Source organism: Hyla sarda, chromosome 6 (genome assembly GCF_029499605.1).
Source record: "Hyla sarda isolate aHylSar1 chromosome 6, aHylSar1.hap1, whole genome shotgun sequence".
Classification (NCBI taxonomy): domain Eukaryota; kingdom Metazoa; phylum Chordata; class Amphibia; order Anura; family Hylidae; genus Hyla; species Hyla sarda.
This window is the reverse complement of record NC_079194.1, coordinates 128,500,423-128,520,288: the sequence shown is the minus strand read 5'-3', so window position 1 is coordinate 128,520,288 and position 19,866 is coordinate 128,500,423. Positions and strand designations below refer to the sequence as shown.

The window sequence follows — 19,866 nt, the reverse complement described above, 5'->3', positions numbered from 1 at the left end:
ATGAGCAGAATATGTGAAACACTGAACCCAAGCCCACTCCACAATGGCAGCACTGAGGACGGATCATAGGATTCAGCTTAATAAAGGACGGCTGCTGCAAAAAACAACTTATCCCCTATCCAAAGGATAGGGGATAAGTGTTTGATCGCGGGGTGGGGGGGGGGGGTTAAGAACGCTAGGACCCCCCACCCACCCGGGATATCCCAAACGAAGCCCCGACTCTCCGGTGCAGGAGGCGTGCTGGCCGCAGCGTGATGTCATGGCCAAAACTCCTCCTCCATGGGAGAACATCTGCAGCAACAACCAACGTAGCCCCCTCCGTGCCCCCTACCCATACAGTTGTAACAAACAACAAACCCTTCCTCCCTGCCTCTCCCATAGAACTGTATGGGGAGTGGGCATGGAGGGGGCTACACGCATTAGCTGTTCACATAGAGCAGCAATCCCAGCAGTTCCCCCCCCCCCCCCCCATGCGATCAAACACTTATACCCTATCCTGGGGCTAGGGGATATTTTTTTTTTTTTTTGCTGCAGATGTCCTTTAAGTAATACAGGAGTGTGTTACCATCCCATTAACATCTTATATTAAGTCTCCTTGTAAGCCGTACAAATAGATGCCTTAGAAGCTTAGAAGCACATTTCCAAACCACCCGCCACTGAGGGAGGGAAATTGAGGTATTGAGGGCCTCCTCCCACCATTGCATATAACGGTGCGATGGCATCACACCATCTGGGGAGACAAGAAAAACCGAGTAGATATCAGAGAGAAGTCCACTCCGACAGAGTCGCTCAAAGCTCGAGGGTAGAGATACAACCAAAGACCTCTGCTTAGAGGACAAGTAGTGGTGAAGCTGCAGATAGTGGGTCCTTTCAGAGGGAGGGAGATCCCATCGGGAAGCTAATTGTTCAAAAGACAGTAAAGTGCAAGAAAGAGGATCTACGACATCTGCCCAACAAACGAGACACAGTTTGTCATTATTTTACAGTGTACAAAAACTAAATCTCAATATACACAATAATGTTCAGACTGCTGAATTAGTAACTCTCACGTGTCTAACTGGAGGCTCCACTACTCCAGCATAAGTACCAGTTCACACTTCAAAATACTGTAAACAGATACACTGAGATTGCATTTATGTTTGTAGTTTGTCCAAAAATTTCTTAAATGCCATTCAGCAGTTTCAAACAGGATACAAACAATATATTCACTCAGTGTCAAAGTCTACGAAAGTCCATAGGAATTACCGCATTTTCAGAATTTATTCACCTCATCTGAGGTCTCTCATTCCCGGCCGTTCCAATTTGCCTTTCCATTGGGTAAAACTGGATCGCTCACAAGCCTGTGAGCTCCACAAGTCAGGTAACGTTTCAGGAGTGTTACCTCCCTTTCTCAAACCTGACTCCCATCACCATGTTACCTACTAATCTGATTTCACAAGATTTTACATCTGAAAATTTAAAATTACATTTAAAACAGTTATACTTTAAGCAAACATGATTCTGTATATTAACCAGAACGAGACAGTGGCCCAGATTTATCAAACTGTGTGAGAGAAAAAGTGGAGTGATTTTCCCACAACGACCAATCACAGCTCAGCTTTCCTTTTACCAGAGCTCGTTAGCTGAGCTGTGATTGGTGGCTGTGGGAATATCCCTCCACTTTTTCTCTCACACAGTTTGATAAATCTGGGCCAGTATCTCTTTTCATAAGAATACCCTAAAATGTAAGCTTTCATTGATACCATTCGGAGCAAGCAACTCCATCCGTTGAATCCAAAATACCTCACGCTGGTGTTGTTTTCTTTTAACCTGTTCCTGTCCTTGTCCATGAATGTCCTCAAGGACCATCCACCTCAATTCACATATTTGATGTCCCTTTTCTACAAAATGTCTAGCCAAACTTGTTTCTTCATATCCCTCATTATTTTCCTCTACATTGCCTTTTTATGGTTTCTTCACATAATTCCTGATTGAGCGTCTATGTTCGTTCAATCTAATTTTAATGGACCTAGATGTTTACCCAATATATACCACCCCGCACTAGCATATTAACAGGTATACCACGTGTTTCGTAAAACATGTAAACCAGCCCTTTATGGGAATTTTCATACCTTTTCTGGGATGTAAAATCGAATCCCCCTTGATTATGCTATTGCAATTTTAGCAAGCTCTACATGCAAAGGTACCTTTATTTCTAGCCTTAAAGGGGTACTCCGGTGAAAAACTTTATTTTTTTAAATCAACTGGTGCCAGAAAGTTAAACAGATTTGTAAATTACTTCCATTAAAAAATCTTAATCCTTCCTGTACTTATTAGCTGCTGAATACTACAGTGGAAATAATTTTCCGTTTGAAACACAGAGCTGTCTGCTGACATCACGAGCACAGTGCTCTCTGCTGACATCTCTGTCCATTTTAGGAACTGTCCAGAGTAAAAGGAAATCCCCATAGCAAACATATGCTGTTCTGGACAGTTCCTAAAATGGACAGAGATGTCAGCAGAGAGCACTGTGCTCATGATGTCAGCAGACAGCTCTGTGTTTCAAAAAGAAAAGAATTTCCGCTGTAGTATTCAGCAGCTAATAAGTACAGGAAGGATTAAGATTTTTTAATAGAAGTAATTTACAAATCTGTTTAACTTTCTGGCACCAGTTGATTTAAAAAAAAGTTTTTCACCGGAGTACCCCTTTAAGGAAACTTTGCCTTCGTTTTACAAATATCAGACCTGATCACATAGTTAGCCACTGATTTATTTGACCGATAGATAAATCTAGGTTTTTATTTAAACAGGGCACCATATCTCGTATCTTCCTTCAGTTTACTCCAGTACTTATTAATTACTCTACGGACCAGTTTAGCATGTGGGCATATAAATGAATATGTCTCTCTTCTCCTGTTTCATTCCCTTCTTCCTCTTTCTCAGATCTTTCCAAGAAGTATTATCAACTACCTCTCTCACCTCATTTAATTCTGTTCAATCATATTCACGTTGCACAAAACCTGTGGTGCATGTCCACTTTTCTTGTGTAGTAAATTATTCCTGTCACTTTGTTTAACATACAATGTAGTATCCAATCTACCTTGATTATTATGTATTTCCACATCCATAAGGTATTACTTTAGAATCTCATTCACATGTAAATAGAACTAGCACATGACAACCATTCAAATACTCTAACGGACAAACACGTCATCCCCATATCTCAACCATTTTTTTATGTGAATGCCCAATGGGTGTGTTGGAACATAACTTCTTTCATAAAAATGTTAGCTGAACTTGGAACCAAAGTGGACCCCATCGAAGTACCCTGTTTTTGGAGATAATAATCCTCCCCAAAACAAAAATAATTTTTGTTTAATATCAATTCCAACAGACTAATAAAAAAGCCAATTTTTCATTATCCAATGTAAAATCTTCAATCAATTCCTGATGGCTGACATACCTTATTGGGTAGGAATATTAGTATAAAGACTCTTTGTCTAATGTACATAACAACAAATGTTAATTTGTGGCAAGTTCAGAAATATGGTCTAACAATTTGTTGGTATCTTTAAGACAATTAGGGAGCTTTTTTACTATTTCCTGTAAATAACCATCCACAGGATATAGGATTGAGTCCGGATACGATAGGGGACGACTCATATCCTTTGTCACCTTTGGCAGTAGATACAGTACTGGGGGCAGTAGATACAGTACTGGGACCCAGGGAATTTTTTTTTACTCAACATTTCTTTCACCTCTGCTGTAAAAGGTACAAAGGATTATCAACTTGATAGGGTATACACCTGGGCAGAAGAAAAGAGACAATACCAGATGTGACAAAGAGAGGTAAAAAGTGATCTTGATATGTTTAATGGTGCTTCAACAGACAGTGAACTAAATAGTGTGGCTCAAAATTATTTTTAAATTACAATAGGCGAGGAAGAATGGGGAAACCGAGGAGGACCGGCGCCGAAGGTCCACTTATCCATCGGCTGCGGCGGAGGCGACGATCGGTGGTGGCAGAAGAGGATGGCAATGCGGCCCCCTGGATCCTACGGTGAGTTGCCTAGCAACATCTGGAGGGCTACAGTTTGAGACCACTATACAGTGGTCTGTAAACTATGGCCCTCTAGATCTTGCAAAACTACAACTCCTAGCATGCCCACACAGCAGTTTGCGGAAATGGTTCATAAAATAAATTATTTTTCTACAGTGTTTTGTGATATATCAGCTTCAATCTTATAAGTTTGTAAGGGTTGGTTTAATTGGGGAGTGGAAAGAGTTAATTTTTGGACTAAGTCCTGACTCCACCCTTTCCCCTTTAAACCCCCATTTATACCTGATTGTCAGTAGAGTATAATGTGCTAAGACGAAGGGTGTATACCCCAAACGCATCCACGCTTACTGATTGTTGTTTGCTGGCTGATATCCCGCTTGTATGCGGTTTTTATGGGATTCGAATAAACAGAATTCATCGACACCACTGGCTACCTTTCCTGTTTGTTGCCTTATATTGGAGTACACAGCCGTGCTGGGAATCCTGAGAGCTGACCATCCCTGCCTCCTAAAAACACTACACTAACACATAATAAAGGGTAAAACACTACATATACACCCCCTTACACTGTCCCCCCCAATAAAAATGAAAAACATATTGTACAGCAGTGTTTCCAAAATGGAGCCTCCAGCTGTTGCAAATCAACAACTCCCAGCATTTCCGGACAGCCACTGACTGTCCAGGCATGCTGGGAGTTCATCAACAGCTGGAGGCACCTTGTTTGGGAATCATTGGCATAGAATACCCCTATGTCCACCCCGATGCAATCCCTAATTTAGTCCTCAAATGTGCATGGCGCTCTCTCACTTCGGAGCCCTGTCGAATTTCAAGGAAACAGTTTAGGGCCGCATATGGGGTATTTCCGTACTCGGGAGAAATTGCACTACAAATTTTGGAGGCTTTTTTCTCCTTTTACCCCTTATGAAAAGTTGGGGGCTACACCAGCCCATTAGTGTAAAAAAATAAAAAAATGTACACTAACATGCTGGTGTTGCCCCATACTTTTTATTTTCCCAAGCGGTAAAGGGAAAAAAAGACCCCCAAAATTTGTAACGCAATTTCTCCTGAGTATGTAAATACACCATATGTAACCATAAAATGCTCTGTGGGCACACAAAAAAGATAAGGAGTGAGACTGCACTATGTACATTTGAGGCCTAAATTGGTGATTTGCACAGGGGTCTGGCTGATTTTACAGCGGTTCTGACATAAAAGCAAAAATACCCACATGTGACCCTATTTTGGAAACTACACCCCTCACGGAATGTAAAAAGGGGTATAGTGATCCTTAACACCCCACAGGTGTTTAATGAAAATTCTGCAAATTTGGATGGAAAAATGAAAAAATTAATGTTTTCACTAAAATGCTGGTGTTATCCAACATTTTTCATTTTCACAAGGGAAAATAGGAAAAAAAGCCCCCCAAAATTTGTAACCCCTTTTCTTCCGAGTAAGAATATACCCCATATGTGCATGTAAAGTGCTCTGCTGGCGCACTACAATGCTCAGAAGAGAAGAAGCGCCATTGGGCTTTTAAGGAGAAAATTTGTCCGGAATTGAAGGCCACGTGTGTTTACAAAGCCCCCATAGTGCCAGAACAATGGACCCCCCCCCCCACATGTGACCCCATTTTGGAAACTACACCCCTAATGTTATGTAATAAGAGGTACAGTGAGAATTTACACCCCACAGGTGTCTGACAGATTTTTGGAACAGTGGTCCGTGAAAATGAAAAATTAAATTTTTCATTTGCACAGCCCACTGTTCCAAAGATCTGTCAAACGCCAGTGGGGTGTAAATACTCACTGCACCTCTTATTAAATTCTGTGAGGGGTGTAGTTTCCAAAATAGTATGCCATGTGTTTGTTTGTTTGTTTTTTGTTTTTTTGCTGTTCTAGCACCAAAGGGACTTCCAAATGCGACAAGCCCCCCAAAAACCTTTTCAGCAAAATTTGCTTTCCAAAAGCCAAATGTGACTCCTTCTCTTCTGAGCATTGTAGTGCGCCAGCAGAGCACTTGACGTCCACGCATGGGGTATTTCCATACTCAGAAGAGATGGGGTTACAAATTTTGGGGGGGCATTTTCTCCTATTACCCCTTGTAAAAATGTAAAATTTGGCGGAAAACTAGCATTTTAGTGGAAAAAAATCATTTACAGATCCAACTTTAATGAAAAGTCGTCAAACACCTGTGGGGTGTACCCCTTGTTACATTCCTTGAGGGGTGTAGTTTCCAAAATAGTATGCCATGTGTTTTTTTTTGGTTGTTTGTTTTTTGCTGTTCTGGCACCATATGGGCCTCTTAAATGTGACATGCCCCCCAAAAACCATTTCAGAAAAACTCACTCTCCAAAATCCCATTGTCGCTCCTTCTGTTCTGAGCCCTCTACTGCAACTGCCGAACACTTGACATACAAATATGAGGTATTTCCTTACTCGAGAGAAATTGGGTTACACATTTTAAGAAGATTTCTCTCTTTTTACCCCTTGTAAAAATGGAAAAACTGGGTCTACATGAACATGCCAGTGTAAAAATGAAGATTATGAATTTTCTCCTTCAATTTGCTGCTATTCCTGTGAAACACCTAAAGGGTTAACAAACCTTTTGAATGTCATTTTGAATACTTTGAGGGGTGCAGTTTTCATAATGTGGTCATGTATGTGGAATTTCTAATATGAAGGCCCTTCAAATCCACTTCAAAACTTAACTGGTCCCTGACAAATTTCGATTTTGAAAATTTTGTGAAAAATTGGAAAATTGCTGCTATACTTTGAAGCCCTCTGATGTCTTCCAAAAGTAAAAACATGTAAACTTTATGATGCAAACATAAAGTAGACATATTGTATATGTGAATCCATATATAATTTATTTGGAATATCCATTTTGCTTCTAAGCAGAGAGATTCAAAGTTCAAAAAATTCTAAATTTTATATTTTTTCATAACATTTTTGAATTTTTCACCAAGAAATGATGCAGGTATCGACAAAATGTTACCACTAATATAAAGTAGAATATGTCACGAAAAGAACAATCTCAGAATCAGAATGAAAGGTAAAAGCATTCCAGAGTTATTAATGCTTAAAGTGACAGTGGTCAGAAGTGCAAAAAATGGCTGGGGCCCAGTGGCATACCAAGGGGGGGGGGCGTCCCGCTCCGGGTGCCACTCTCAAGGGGGGTGCCAGGGGCAGACTGACCCGCCGCTGCTCAGGTCCGGGACGCTCGTTTAAGATCCCCAGCAGACAGCGGTGCCTTCTCCTGTATGCGCGATACACGCATCTGCAGCTACACAGAGGAGACGTGACCCACGCAGCACGCAGTACAGGTGCCAATGACGTCACTCATCCGGCGCCTGTACTGTGGAGGGGAGAAGACGAGGGCCCTGCTGAGGAGATCTCTGCGTGGGATATCAGGTGAGCTTTCTTTTTTTTTACAGGGAAGGGGAGGGTGCTCTGCATTTACCTATAGGGAAGGGGGGAGAGAGGGGGGGTGCTCTCTGCATTTACCTATAGGGAGGGGGGGGGGAAGAGGGGGGGTGCTCTGCATTTACCTATAGGGAAGGGGAAGAGGGAGGGGGGGTGCTCTCCATTTACCTATAGGGAGGGGGGGTGCTCTGCATTTACCTATAGGGAAGGGGGGAGAGGGGGGGTGCTCTGCATTTACCTATAGGGGAGAGGGGGGGAGGGTGCTCTGCATTTACCTATAGGGGAGGGGGGGGTGCTCTGCATATACCTATAGGGAAGGGGGGGAGAGGGGGTGCTCTGCATATACCTATAGGGAAGGGGGGAGAGGGGGGTGCTCTGCATTTACCTATAGGAAAGGGGGGGAGAGGGGGTGCTATGCATTTACCTATAGGGGAGGGGGGTGCTCTGCATTTACCTTTAGGGAAGGGGGGAGAGGGGGTGCTCTGCATATACCTATACGGAAGGGGGAGGGGGGGTGCTCTGCATATACCTAGGGCTGGGCGATATGACCATATATGTGTATCACGGTATTTTTTTAACTTACGGCGGTTCCACGGTATATACCGGTATTCCCCCCCCCAAAAAAAAATATCATGTGACCCGCCAGCGCGGTTCTGCCCCCCCCCCCCAACCCCCCCCCCCGCCCCTATCATGTGACCCGCGTGCGGTGTTCGGCTCCCCCGCCCCCAAAAAAAAATCATGTGACCCGCCAGCACTGTTCTGCTCCCCCCAATTAATGATCAGCCCAGCGGGGTACTTCTCACATATGTCAAGCACTGCCCTCCTCCTCTTTGTTGGGGGCGGCCGGCGATGGAACTCACTGTACGCCAGTGGTCTCCAACCTGCGGACCTCCAGTTGTTGCAAAACTACAACTCCCAGCATGCCGTTGGCTGTCCGGGCATGCTGGGAGTTATAGTTTTGCAACAGCTGGAGGTTCGCAGGTTTGAGACCACTGCTGTATGCTGTATACCTATGCCCGGGCTGCAAAAGATACAGAAAATAAACTTTTAACTCCCCCAATGTCGGACGCACGCTGGGGACAGGGGGAGGACAGCAGTCAGCCTATCACCGGCCGGAGCGATGCCCCGCCCCTGCCAGTGATAGGCTGAGCCCACTGTCATGTAAGAAGCCGGCTTCATACATGACAGTGGGCTCAGCCTATCACTGGCAGGTGCGGGGCATCGCTCTGGCCGGTGATAGGCTGACGACTGTCCGGCGTTCCCGTCCCCAGCGTGCGGCCGACGTGGGTGAGTTAAAAGTTTATTTTCTGTATCTTTTGCATCCTGGGCATAGGTATACAGCGTACAGCAGTGGTCTCAAACTTGCGGACCTCCAGCTGTTGCAAAACTACAACTCCCAGCATGCTGGGTGTTGTAGTTTTGCAACAACTGAATGTCCGCAGGTTGGAGACCACTGGCGTACAGAGAGTTCCATCGCCGGCTGTCCGGGCATGCTGGGAGTTGTAGTTTTGCAACATCTGGAGGTCTGCAGGTTGGAGACCACTGGCACACAGTATAGAGTACCAGCGCCCGGCGGCCCCCAACAAAGAGGAGGAGGGCAGTGCTTGACATATGTGAGAAGTACCCAGCTGGGCTGATCATTCATTGGGGGAGCAGAACAGTGCTGGCGGGTAACATAGGATTAGTTCCCTGATGTGGGGGCAGCGCTGCGCTGGGCTGATAATACATTCCCGAGGGGGAAGGGCCAAAACGGTATTGCGGTATGGGGGAAAATTCATATCGTTCAGCCCCAAAAATTTGGTATTCTGTATGAACCGGTATACAGCCCAGCCCTAGATATACCTATGGGAAAGAGGGGGGGGGGGGGGGTGTAGCTCTCCATATACCTATGGGAAAGAGGGGGGGTGTAGCTCTGCATATACCTATGGGGAAGAGGGGGTGGGGGGTTTAGCTCTGCATATACCTATGGGAAAGAGGGGGGTGTAACTCTGCATATACCTATGGGAAAGAGGCGGGGTGTAGCGTAGCTATGCATATACCTATGGGAAAGAGAGGGGGGGTGTAACTCGGCATATACCTATGGGAAAGAGGGGGGGGGGTGATTCTGCATATACCTATGGGAAATAGGGGGTTACCTGGCTACCTACCTACCTGCCCTTTTACTGTACAGGACACCAAGGAGGGCATTATTACAGTTTATGGGCCTATAGATGGAAAGATTGTGTAGAGGAGGGCACTGAAAATATGCAGAGTCTGACATGTTTTTCCTGCAGATGTTAAGAGATCCACATGGCGGTCTTATCCGAACGGAGAAGAAAAGGAAAGAGGACGCCGCTGATCAGAAATGACGTAATTGTGAGTCCCAAAATGTAACTGTAATCACTTATATGGTATATACATCCTGTGTACAGCTGATATCTACCGCCATATGGTCCTGTATATAATCACTTATATTGTATACAGATTCGTTATAGTATACTGGTCTGTGTATAGTGGTTTTATTCAGTACAGTATGGAGGTATTATCCAGTTATTGTGTGGTGGTATATATTTACTCCTTGTATACCAGTATTATTGGTCATAGAAATTTACCTACGTTAAAGTGTTTCTTACATATATAAATTTTAGTTTATTTTGTGTGGGATTTGGGTGGAATAGGAGCGTGGCAGAAGATTGATGAGCTGCAGAGCCAAGCAGGGGCCCTTGCCTATTTTTTGGTCTGGGGGCCCCGAGTGTTGTCAGTCTGCTCCTGGGGGGAGGGGAGGGAGAGGGTATAATTAAGGGGGGTGCATGTGTGTGTGTGGGGGGGGGGGGGTTGTAGTTTTGCAACATCTGGAGGTCTGCAGGTTGGAGACCACTGGCACACAGTATAGAGTACCAGCGCCCGGCGGCCCCCAACAAAGAGGAGGAGGGCAGTGCTTGACATATGTGAGTAGTACCCAGCTGGGCTGATCATTCATTGGGGGAGCAGAACAGTGCTGGCGGGTAACATAGGATTAGTTCCCTGATGTGGGGACAGCGCTGCGCTGGGCTGATAATACATTCCCGAGGGGGAAGGGCCCAAATGGTATTGCGGTATGGGGGAAAATTCATATCGATCAGCCCCAAAAATTTGGTATTCTGTATGAACCGGTATACAGCCCAGCCCTAGATATACCTATGGGAAAGAGGGGGGGGGGTGTAGCTCTCCATATACCTATGGGAAAGAGGGGGGGTGTAGCTCTGCATATACCTATGGGGAAGAGGGGATGGGGGGTTTAGCTCTGCATATACCTAAGGGAAAGCGGGGGGGGGTGTAACTCTGCATATACCTATGGGAAAGAGGGGGGGTGTAGCGTAGCTCTGCATATACCTATGGGAAAGAGAGGGGGGTGTAACTCTGCATATACCTATGGGAAAGGGGGGGGTGTAACTCTGCATATACCTATGGGAAAGAGGGGGTTACCTGGCTACCTACCTACCTGCCCTTTTACTGTGCAGGACACCAAGGAAGGCATTATTACAGTTTATGGGCCTATAGATGGAAAGATTGTGTAGAGGAGGGCACTGAAAATATGCAGAGTCTGACATGTTTTTCCTGCAGATGTTAAGAGATCCACATGGCGGTCTTATTTACAGGAAATAGTAAAATAGCTTCCTAATTGTCTTAAAGATGCCAACAATTTTTTAGACCATATTTCTGAATTTACCACAAATTAACATAAAGAGTCTTTATACTAATATTCCTACACAAGAAGGTATGTCAGCCATCAGGGAAGAATTGATTAAATATGTTACATTGGATGATGCAAAAAAGGGCTTTTTGATTAGTCTGTTGGAATTGATATTAAACAAAAATTATTTTGGTTTTGGGGAGGATTATTATCTCAAAAAACAGGGGGCTTCGATGGGGACCGCTGTGGCCCAAGTTAAGCTAACATTTTTATGAACAAATTTGAAGAGGTTATGTTCCAACACACCCATTGAGCATTCTCATAAAAAAAATGGTTGAGATATGTGGATGACGTGTTTGTCCTTTGGACGGGCACTCATCCACAACTCATTGAATAGTTGTCATCCATTAATTCAATTTACATGTGAATGTGATCCTAAAGTAATACATTATCTGGATGCGGAAGTAAAGAATAATCAAGGTAGATTGGAAACTACCAAAGTGACTAGTGGACATGCACCACAGGTTTTCAAAGGGATACCGAAAGGACAGTTGATAAGAGCTAAACAAATGTGTAGGACACAATTAATAAGAAAAAAAGGGGAAAAAAAGATGTTAATAGAAAAGTTTGTGCAGCGTTGATATGATAGAACAGAAATAAATGAGGTGAGAGAGGTAGTTGATAATACTTCTAGGGAAGATCTGAGAAAGAGTAAGAGGGGAATTAAACAGGAGAAGAGACATATTCACTTATATGTCCACGTATGACGGGAATGCTAAACTGGTCTGTAGAGTAATTAATAAGTACTGGAGTATACTAAAGGCAGATATGAGATATGGTGCCCTGTTTAAACAAAAACCTAGATTTATCTTTCGTAAAATTAAATCAGTGTGATCAGGTCTGATATTCATAAAAAGAACTAGGAATCCAGTCAAACGTTCCTTAAAGCTAGTAATAAAGGTACCTTTCTACAGGTTAAAAGAAAACTACACCAGCGTGAGGTATATTGGATTCAACGGATGGAGTCGCTTGTTCTGAATGGTATGAATGAAAGAAAGATACTGGCCCTTCTTTACTAAGAGTGTTGTGTAGGTTTCTTTGTTGGTTTTAATTCCCTACTATTTATTTTCCACGGTATTTACTAAGGTTTCCCTACAGTTTTCACTTTCCCTACACTTAGCATTTTTTACACATGCTCTGACCTTTAGGGTTTTCCTCAGCTGAAATCCACCACATTTTCTGTGGAAACTTTAGTAAAAATGTTGGGATTTTTTGAAAATGTCGGGGACACGCCCCTTTCTGTGACCATGCCCCCTTTCACCCAATGACCACACCCCCTTTTCGGGGTTTCTTAGCAAAATGGAGAGTTAGTTGGGGTTTTTCAATTTTGGCGCAATTTCAGGCGCAAATTCAGGCGCAGACAGAATTTCAGGCACATATTCTGGCGCAGACAGAATTTCAGGCACATATTCTGGCGCAGACAGAATTTCAGGCGCAATGCGCCCGAAACTGGCGCACAGCGCGACAAAACATGTCGGGTTTGCAATAGTAAATGAGGGCCACTGTCTCGCTCTGGTCAATATACAGAATTATGTTTGATTGATGTATAACTGTTTTTAATGTTATTTACATTTTTCAGATGTAAAATCTCTCAAGATCTGATTAGTATGTAACATGGTGATGGGTGCACTGACGTCAGGTTTGAGAAAGGGAGGTAACACTCCTGAAACGTTACCCGACTTGTGAAGCTCACAGGCTTGTGAGCGATCCAGTTTTTCCCTACGGAAAGGCAAATTGGAACGGCCGGGAATGAGAGACCTCAGATCAGGTGAATATATTCTGAAAATGCCGTAATTCATATGGAGTTCCGTAGACTTTGACACCAGGTGAATATATTGTTTGTATCCTGTTTGAAACTGCTGTTTGGCATTTAAGACATTTTTGAATAAACTGCAAACATAAGCGCAATCCCAGTGTACAGCACGTGTTTATTTTAAAGTGTGAATAAAAACTAAATACTTGGAAGAGAAAGCAGCAACAATGATGAACATCTATTAGGGTATGTTCACATATGTAAAAAGAAGCCAGTAAAAGAAGCTTGCAAAACCTACTTCCATAACGGCCTCTTTTTTCTGTGCTCTCACACAAGTGATAAGGGGGAGATATTCTTATCTTGAAATATATGCAAGAACCATAAACTGGTATCTCTAAAGTTTGTATATTTACCTTTAAGGAAGATGTATGAGGAACAGGCATCTTTTTTTCCTTATCACTAAACATAGCTGGGATCTGGATGGGTACATCCCATGGCTGAGGGGGGATTCCAAATACCGATGAGTCTACAGGCTGACCTGTAAGTAATAACAGAATAGACAATTAAAATTAATTAATCTTAAACTATAATTAATAATTATGCAATTGACATACAAGCAGATAACTGGAGGCTTTACAGCCCTTTATAAAGCTTATGTCATCCCTCTATGATCAGTGTTGGTCTGACATCTGGGTACCCCTACCAATCCTAAATGCTTCCTATTTTTCCTCTGCACAGTGGCCCTGCCCACTAGTCTATGCAGGGGAAGAACAGTGAATGGGAATGCAAAAAATCAGCAGTGCTGCTCTGTATCCCTTTCATGTTCACAACTGGTGGGTATCTTAGTGATATGCCACAGCCAGGGCTAGAGTATGGAGTGGCAGAAGGAGCTGGCGCTTCCTACCAAAATCTTTTCAATACATTAAATGAAACAAATAGCATTTTTCTGTTCAGCTACAAGAGGGGGATGCATTACAATGATACCATCTGGGGCCATAGAGTGGTTGGAACATGAAACATTTTGTTTAAATCACCTTTTTTTTTTTTTATAAAGAATAAGAGGAAGCCGATGCAAACGGGAAGAAAGCAAACTCTTGTCAGAATGCAAACCATAACCCCAAAACAAGGCAAGCAAAAAAGCTAACTACTGACCAGTGTAAGGTAAGGTCACCCATTTACATGTCCGTGACTCTGTAAACGTCTCAAGTCGATACTAGGAATAAAGCAACATATTAGCATTTTTCTGAAAAAATGTAAAATGTTAATTCACTGAAAACAATGAGCAGTAATACTTAAAGGCAAAGTAAAATGCTATTTAAACAAAGTATATTGTAAAAAAAAAAAAAAAAAAAAAGGACAGTCTATAACCAGTCTATAACCAGTGTTGCTTTCTCTTTAAACGAAGGAGTTAGGAAATCTCCATACCCGGTATGTATTAAAAGGTCGGAGTTCATGGAAGTCCATTTCTTCTGCAGGGGTAGAGCCATGGCAGCATTTATCGTTGGCGTATTCCATCAGCGCATTTCTAGCTTCATCTTCTGAGATAGAAGGGATGCTGCAAATATGGAGACACCACTGCAGTCAGTGATCTAAATGTGATTATAGGATTCATTATAGGAACATTTCAGGAAAAACTGGTACACGGTGTGATGGCAAATAAAGGAGGTGGGGCATGGTATGAATGATCTCTTTGGTGGTTTAGGCTATGTTCACACTGTGTATTTAAAGGTGCATTTTGAAGTATAAAATCGTTCTCATATCCCTTTTTTTTACACGTGTAATTTTTATAAGCAATAAAAGAAGGGCTGTGTATTGTATTAGACTGTATTCTAATACAACATGATAGCAATACGCTTCAAAACACTCATACAAATGAAAAGAACACCTCTAAGAAAACACACACACACACACACACATTTTAGAAGCATTACTGCCTTGAAATACACATGTACTTTGTACTGTGTGAATACTGCCTAAGAACTCCTGTGCCATGGTCCCCTCTCCAGACCTTGTACTAGGTATAAGAGTTCAGTTCTGCCAGGACTATTTTTTTTTTTTTTATAACAAAAAACATATGCATAGAAAATGATATATCCCAGCTTACTCCCCTTTGAGATGGTTCTACAAGAGATGCCAAGGGAGTGGCCAAATGCCAATAATCTCTATTTCCCATGTCCCAACAAGACCCTGGGCCTCAATACAAAAAAGGACACTCACCTAATACAGCTTAGGTCTCCAAACTGTGGACCTTTAGCTTTTGCAAAACTACAACTCTCATCTAGCCTGCATCTCACCCACTACTTCGCCACACTAGGAGTTGCAGTTTTGCTACAGGTATACGATCACTGCGTCAAGGAATCGATCAAATGAATATTAGTCGTAGCTCCTCTATCGCCTATCACCTATTTAGTATATAATACCAGAAGTTCTCTTACATCCAGCTGGTATTTGCAGGTGTCGGCACAGTGCCAGGGATGGGTCCCGGTTGTGGGGGAGGCAGAAATTTACCTGTGGGCAGAAATACATTCTATATTAGATATTGGAATTTGTAATATCTCTGCTTGCTGTGAACAATTCAGAAGATTCTTGTTAAACATTTAGAAGCTAAAAATCTGTATGGACCCAATACATCTCTCCCAAATGTATCAGGTCCAGACAGTCTTTGGGCTTAACCTCAGTTGCACAAGTCTCTTGTCTGTCCTGATAGTTTGTTACACTATATCAGTTCAGATAAAATGTATGGAGTCTGGAGGTTAAACTGTTTAGCCCACAGATAACTGTTAGAGCAGGGTTGCAGTTTTAGGATTACAAAATAATTTTCACATTAAACAAGCAGAGATCTTACTGTAAAAAGGTGAGGAATTTGAACAAGTTTTTTAAATATGTATATATATTATTTTTTTTTCCATAATACATGGTTTTGACCTATTAAATAAAAAAATTGAAAACCAACCACTAGAGTTGAGCAAAATGATTTAATAATGATTTGAATTTATTATAAAAATAAAAAAAATAGGAGAGCAGGGACTTGCCTTTGACAGGAGTCCCTGCTCCTGAACTTAGCTTAAAGAGTACCTGTCCCCAAATAGACTACTCTAAACTTACTCAGGCTATCTTCCCTAACTATCCTAACACCCCTCCTGCCCTTAAAAATGTTTTCAGAGCTTTAAAAAGCTGCTTATCATACCTTCATTATTGCTCACAGAGTTTGAGCTGCCGACAGGAGGAAGTGGGCTCTTCCCAGCAGGCGCAAAGTCACTGAAGCCTGCTGGGGGCCGCTTCTGCCCTCTCATTGCTGCTGTCTCCCTGTAGGTAAAACTAATGCTGTGAAGAATAGAAGCTATCAGTCAGGTAGGCTCAGGCTGAGCATTCTTCTTCGGGCTCCAGCGCTGCACCGAGGCTCGGCCTGCTTTTAGTGAGCGGGGACTTCTGCCAGGCCGGAAGGAGACCCAACTCACTGTATATATTGCAGCATGGATCAGAACAGCGCCACCTAGTGGCAATTTTTTCAATCAAAATTATTAACATAGTTCTGTGAATAATTTTAAAATAAAGTGAATGAGAAAGTATCTGGAAATTACATAAAGAACACTATGTTAAAAGTTTTACTTGGTGAAGGGTTCTCTTCAAGTGGGCAGTTGCAGGTATTTGTGGTACTTCTGTATACAAATTAGGTTCTAAATCTTTTACAGTTCATAAAATTTCCAAAAATACTTTATGTATTACTTAACCTTGTGCTGCTGAGCTAAGGCTGTCCAAAGATTTTGCCTTCCGGGAATATAATTTTTCAGCATCACTAATTTGTGGCAGAAAACTTCTCATTATAAGAAACTTTTTATAAGCCAACATTCATAAAAAATAATTGAACAACACATGACTCTTCCCTAGCTTCTTGAAAAGGAAATCTATCTAGTCTGAGACACTGACAGAAATGGTGGTCTTGGATTCCCACTTTTCCCCAAGGAACTTGTTAAATACATCTATTAGATTTTAAGAAGTGCATATCTCATTAAATGAAAAAACAGACGAGATATCAGAAATTCAGGGGTAGTTTAAAAACCCTAGCAAACCATAGCTGCTATGGGACATTTAGTAAGTTTGTGAAACAGTACCTGTCACTAAATAAACTGCTCTAAACTAACTCAGGATATGTTCCCTAACTACTCCTAACACCTCTCCAGCCCTTTAAAAAGCTTTAAAAAGCACTGTGACATTTATTCCTGCTCACATAGTGCAATTTCCCAGCAGGAGAAAGTGGGCATTTCCCAGCAGGCATGACATCACTGAAGCCTGCTAGGGGACCACTTCCGCCCTCACAATGTTGCAGTGCTATGATGAATAGAAGACCTCAGGCTCTGTGCATGTTTCAGTCTGTGTTGCTATCAGTGAGGCTTCCCTGCAGCTTTCAGTCTGTGCAGCTTTCTGTAAGAATCTGTGGAGCTTTCACTATCTGTGCAGCTGTCAATCAAGCTCAGTGCAGAGAAACACTTCCTGAGTTTGGACTCCTGCCAGGCCAGGAGAAGACCAAACTCATTGTATTAATTGTGTCAGGGAACAGAGCCACCTAGTGGCCGTTTTTTATATTACATTTTAAACATATTTCCGGTGATAGTTTTAAAAGCAAGTGAAAGGGAATGTGTCTGCTAATTACACAAAGAACACTATATTAAAAGTTTTATTTGGTGACAGGTACTCTTTAATGGGTCTGCTTTTTAATGGATTAATAAGCATGCTTGGTAGTGGGGCCTGTCATTACCTTTTTTTTTAGCCAGTCTATGTTATAGTTTGACCTAAGTCAGCACAGATGCTAGAGGATTCCCATTACTGTGCCTACAAAACAGGTTAACAATCTGCAGGAGAGGCTGTGAGCAACTTGTACTCTGATTGGAGTTTGTATCATGAGATCTTCAGGCTCTAGGGGACAGTAATGCTGGCCAAAGATCCCAGTGTCATGTGTCTGAATCACAACTTATGAAAGTAATTGATGTTGTTTTGCAAACCACAAATTGTCGCATGCAATAACACAACCACATTCACTTTTATCAGTTTCGATGCAGGCACGCCAGACTGCAAACTTCTGCCATATTCTGCTGACCAATGTGACTAGGGACTTATCTCTAGACTTTGTCTTATGGTATAGGGTCTGCAACTAAAAGAGGAGTTTCCAAATATAGACAACCTCTTAAAATACTACAATTGTATAAAAAGGATAATCAAAATAAATGTTCATAGCTCACTTACCGCCATCATTGCTACCCATCCCTTCATAACCTGGAATAGTCTCCCAGTCCGGCACTGTCGGCCCATCAGTGACTACTGCAGGATTAGTAAGAAATGCCCCTTCTGAAAACATAGTTGGAACCATAGCTGGATTCATTTGTGCTGAAGTCATGGCTTTATCTGGATAGTTTGATGATGCAGGGAGCAGAGGGGCCCTTTCAGGATCTAATGGAGACCACAGAAAAATCCAAATATAGGTTTTAGGCGGAAATCAATCAGGGATCCAGTAATAAACTATCTATCTGTTCCCTCTTCTACTGTCTATGAGTTATCACACAGAGGAGGCCGATGGAGTGAAGTTATATGGCAACACAGGGTTTGTCTTTTGCTAATGATTTCGTGTGAGTATTCTGCTGCAGATTTCCTTAGGTTTTCTGAGAAAACCTAAGAATTGCCAAATTTATTTCAAAACGATGTCAGTAACATTACATTGCAACATTCCTGGATCAACCGTCTTAAAAGTCTGAAAGTTTGTACATGGTGTTGCCTTATCTACATCCTATTTGATGAGAAGGGAAGTATATGCGTGGTGTCCAACTACATATGTTTCCAGTGTTCATAGAAGAGTTGACACATAGCAGCCTAAATTCATCAAAACATGGGAGAAAAACTGGAGAGATCTTGATTACAGCAACCAATCTCAGCTCAGCTTTCACTTTACCACAGCTCGTTAAAGGGGTACTCTGCCCCTATATGTCTGATCACTGGGGTCCCACTGGAGACCCCCGCGATCTTCCTGCATCACCTGGCATTCATTAAGAGCATCGGGTGCAGCGCCGGAGGCTTGTGATGTCACGGCCACGCCCCCTCAATGCAAGTCTACGGGAGGGGGCGTGACATTAGTCACGCCCCCTCCAATAAACTTTCATGGAGGGGGCATGGCCGTGACATCACGAACGGGGGCGTGACTGTGACGTCGCAAGCCTCTGCCCCGCATCGCCTATCATCTAGCATGGAGTGAAGTTCGCTCCACACAACGGATGTCTGGGGTGCCGCAGCCGAGATCGCGGGGGTCCCCAGTGGCAGGACCCCTGCAATCAGACATCTTATCCCCTATCCTTTGGATAGGGGATAAGATGTCTAGGGGCACAGTACCCCTTTAAAGGGGTTGTCCATTCACTTCAATCGAACTAAGCCACAAAACCACACACAACTGGAAGAAATCAGCTCTGTTTTTCTGCTCCTGGACAACCCCTTTAAGATAGTTGTTGTGATTGGTTGTTATGGGCAACATTTCTCCAGTGTTTCTCTCACACATTTTGATAATTCAGGGCCAGTGTATTAGAAAATAGATGAACTTTCCAGTACGCTGGATAAATCCTGGAACATATCATACCTTGAGGCATCGGGTAATTGGGTCCAAATGGCTGCCCCATCGCTCCATAGTTTGCAGAGTGTGGAGTTCTGGTTGAGATAAAAAATGATTAAAACAATTCCTGACCTCCCCCAGACTTAAAAGACATCCCCAATAGATATAAAAATCTCAACACAAACCTATCCCCCTTCTTTTTCAGCATGTCTGTTCCTGGGAAAGCCTCCATAGCATCTGTCACTCAGCTTTCCCAACTCCTGAATGGCTATTTTGTTTTAATTATACAATACTTCCTGAGAGTGAGTTCTTCACGCTGCGGGAACCCTGCTGTGAGTTACACTGCCATTG

General features: G+C 42.8%; 1 protein-coding gene across 2 annotated transcripts in view; it reads right to left on the bottom strand.

The window, feature by feature from the left end:
- The window catches only part of LOC130276099 (protein SSUH2 homolog), a 49,411-nt gene that overhangs the window by 27,505 nt on the left and 2,040 nt on the right, over positions 1-19,866 (bottom strand). For both annotated transcript variants that reach the window (XM_056525000.1, XM_056525001.1), the window contains exons 2-7: positions 19,543-19,610; positions 18,168-18,371; positions 15,362-15,434; positions 14,352-14,481; positions 14,079-14,139; positions 13,340-13,464 (exon numbers count right to left, since the gene is read on the bottom strand). In XM_056525000.1, the coding sequence (XP_056380975.1) occupies positions 13,340-13,464; positions 14,079-14,139; positions 14,352-14,481; positions 15,362-15,434; positions 18,168-18,371; positions 19,543-19,610 (661 nt within the window). The remainder of the gene's footprint in view (positions 1-13,339; positions 13,465-14,078; positions 14,140-14,351; positions 14,482-15,361; positions 15,435-18,167; positions 18,372-19,542; positions 19,611-19,866) is intronic.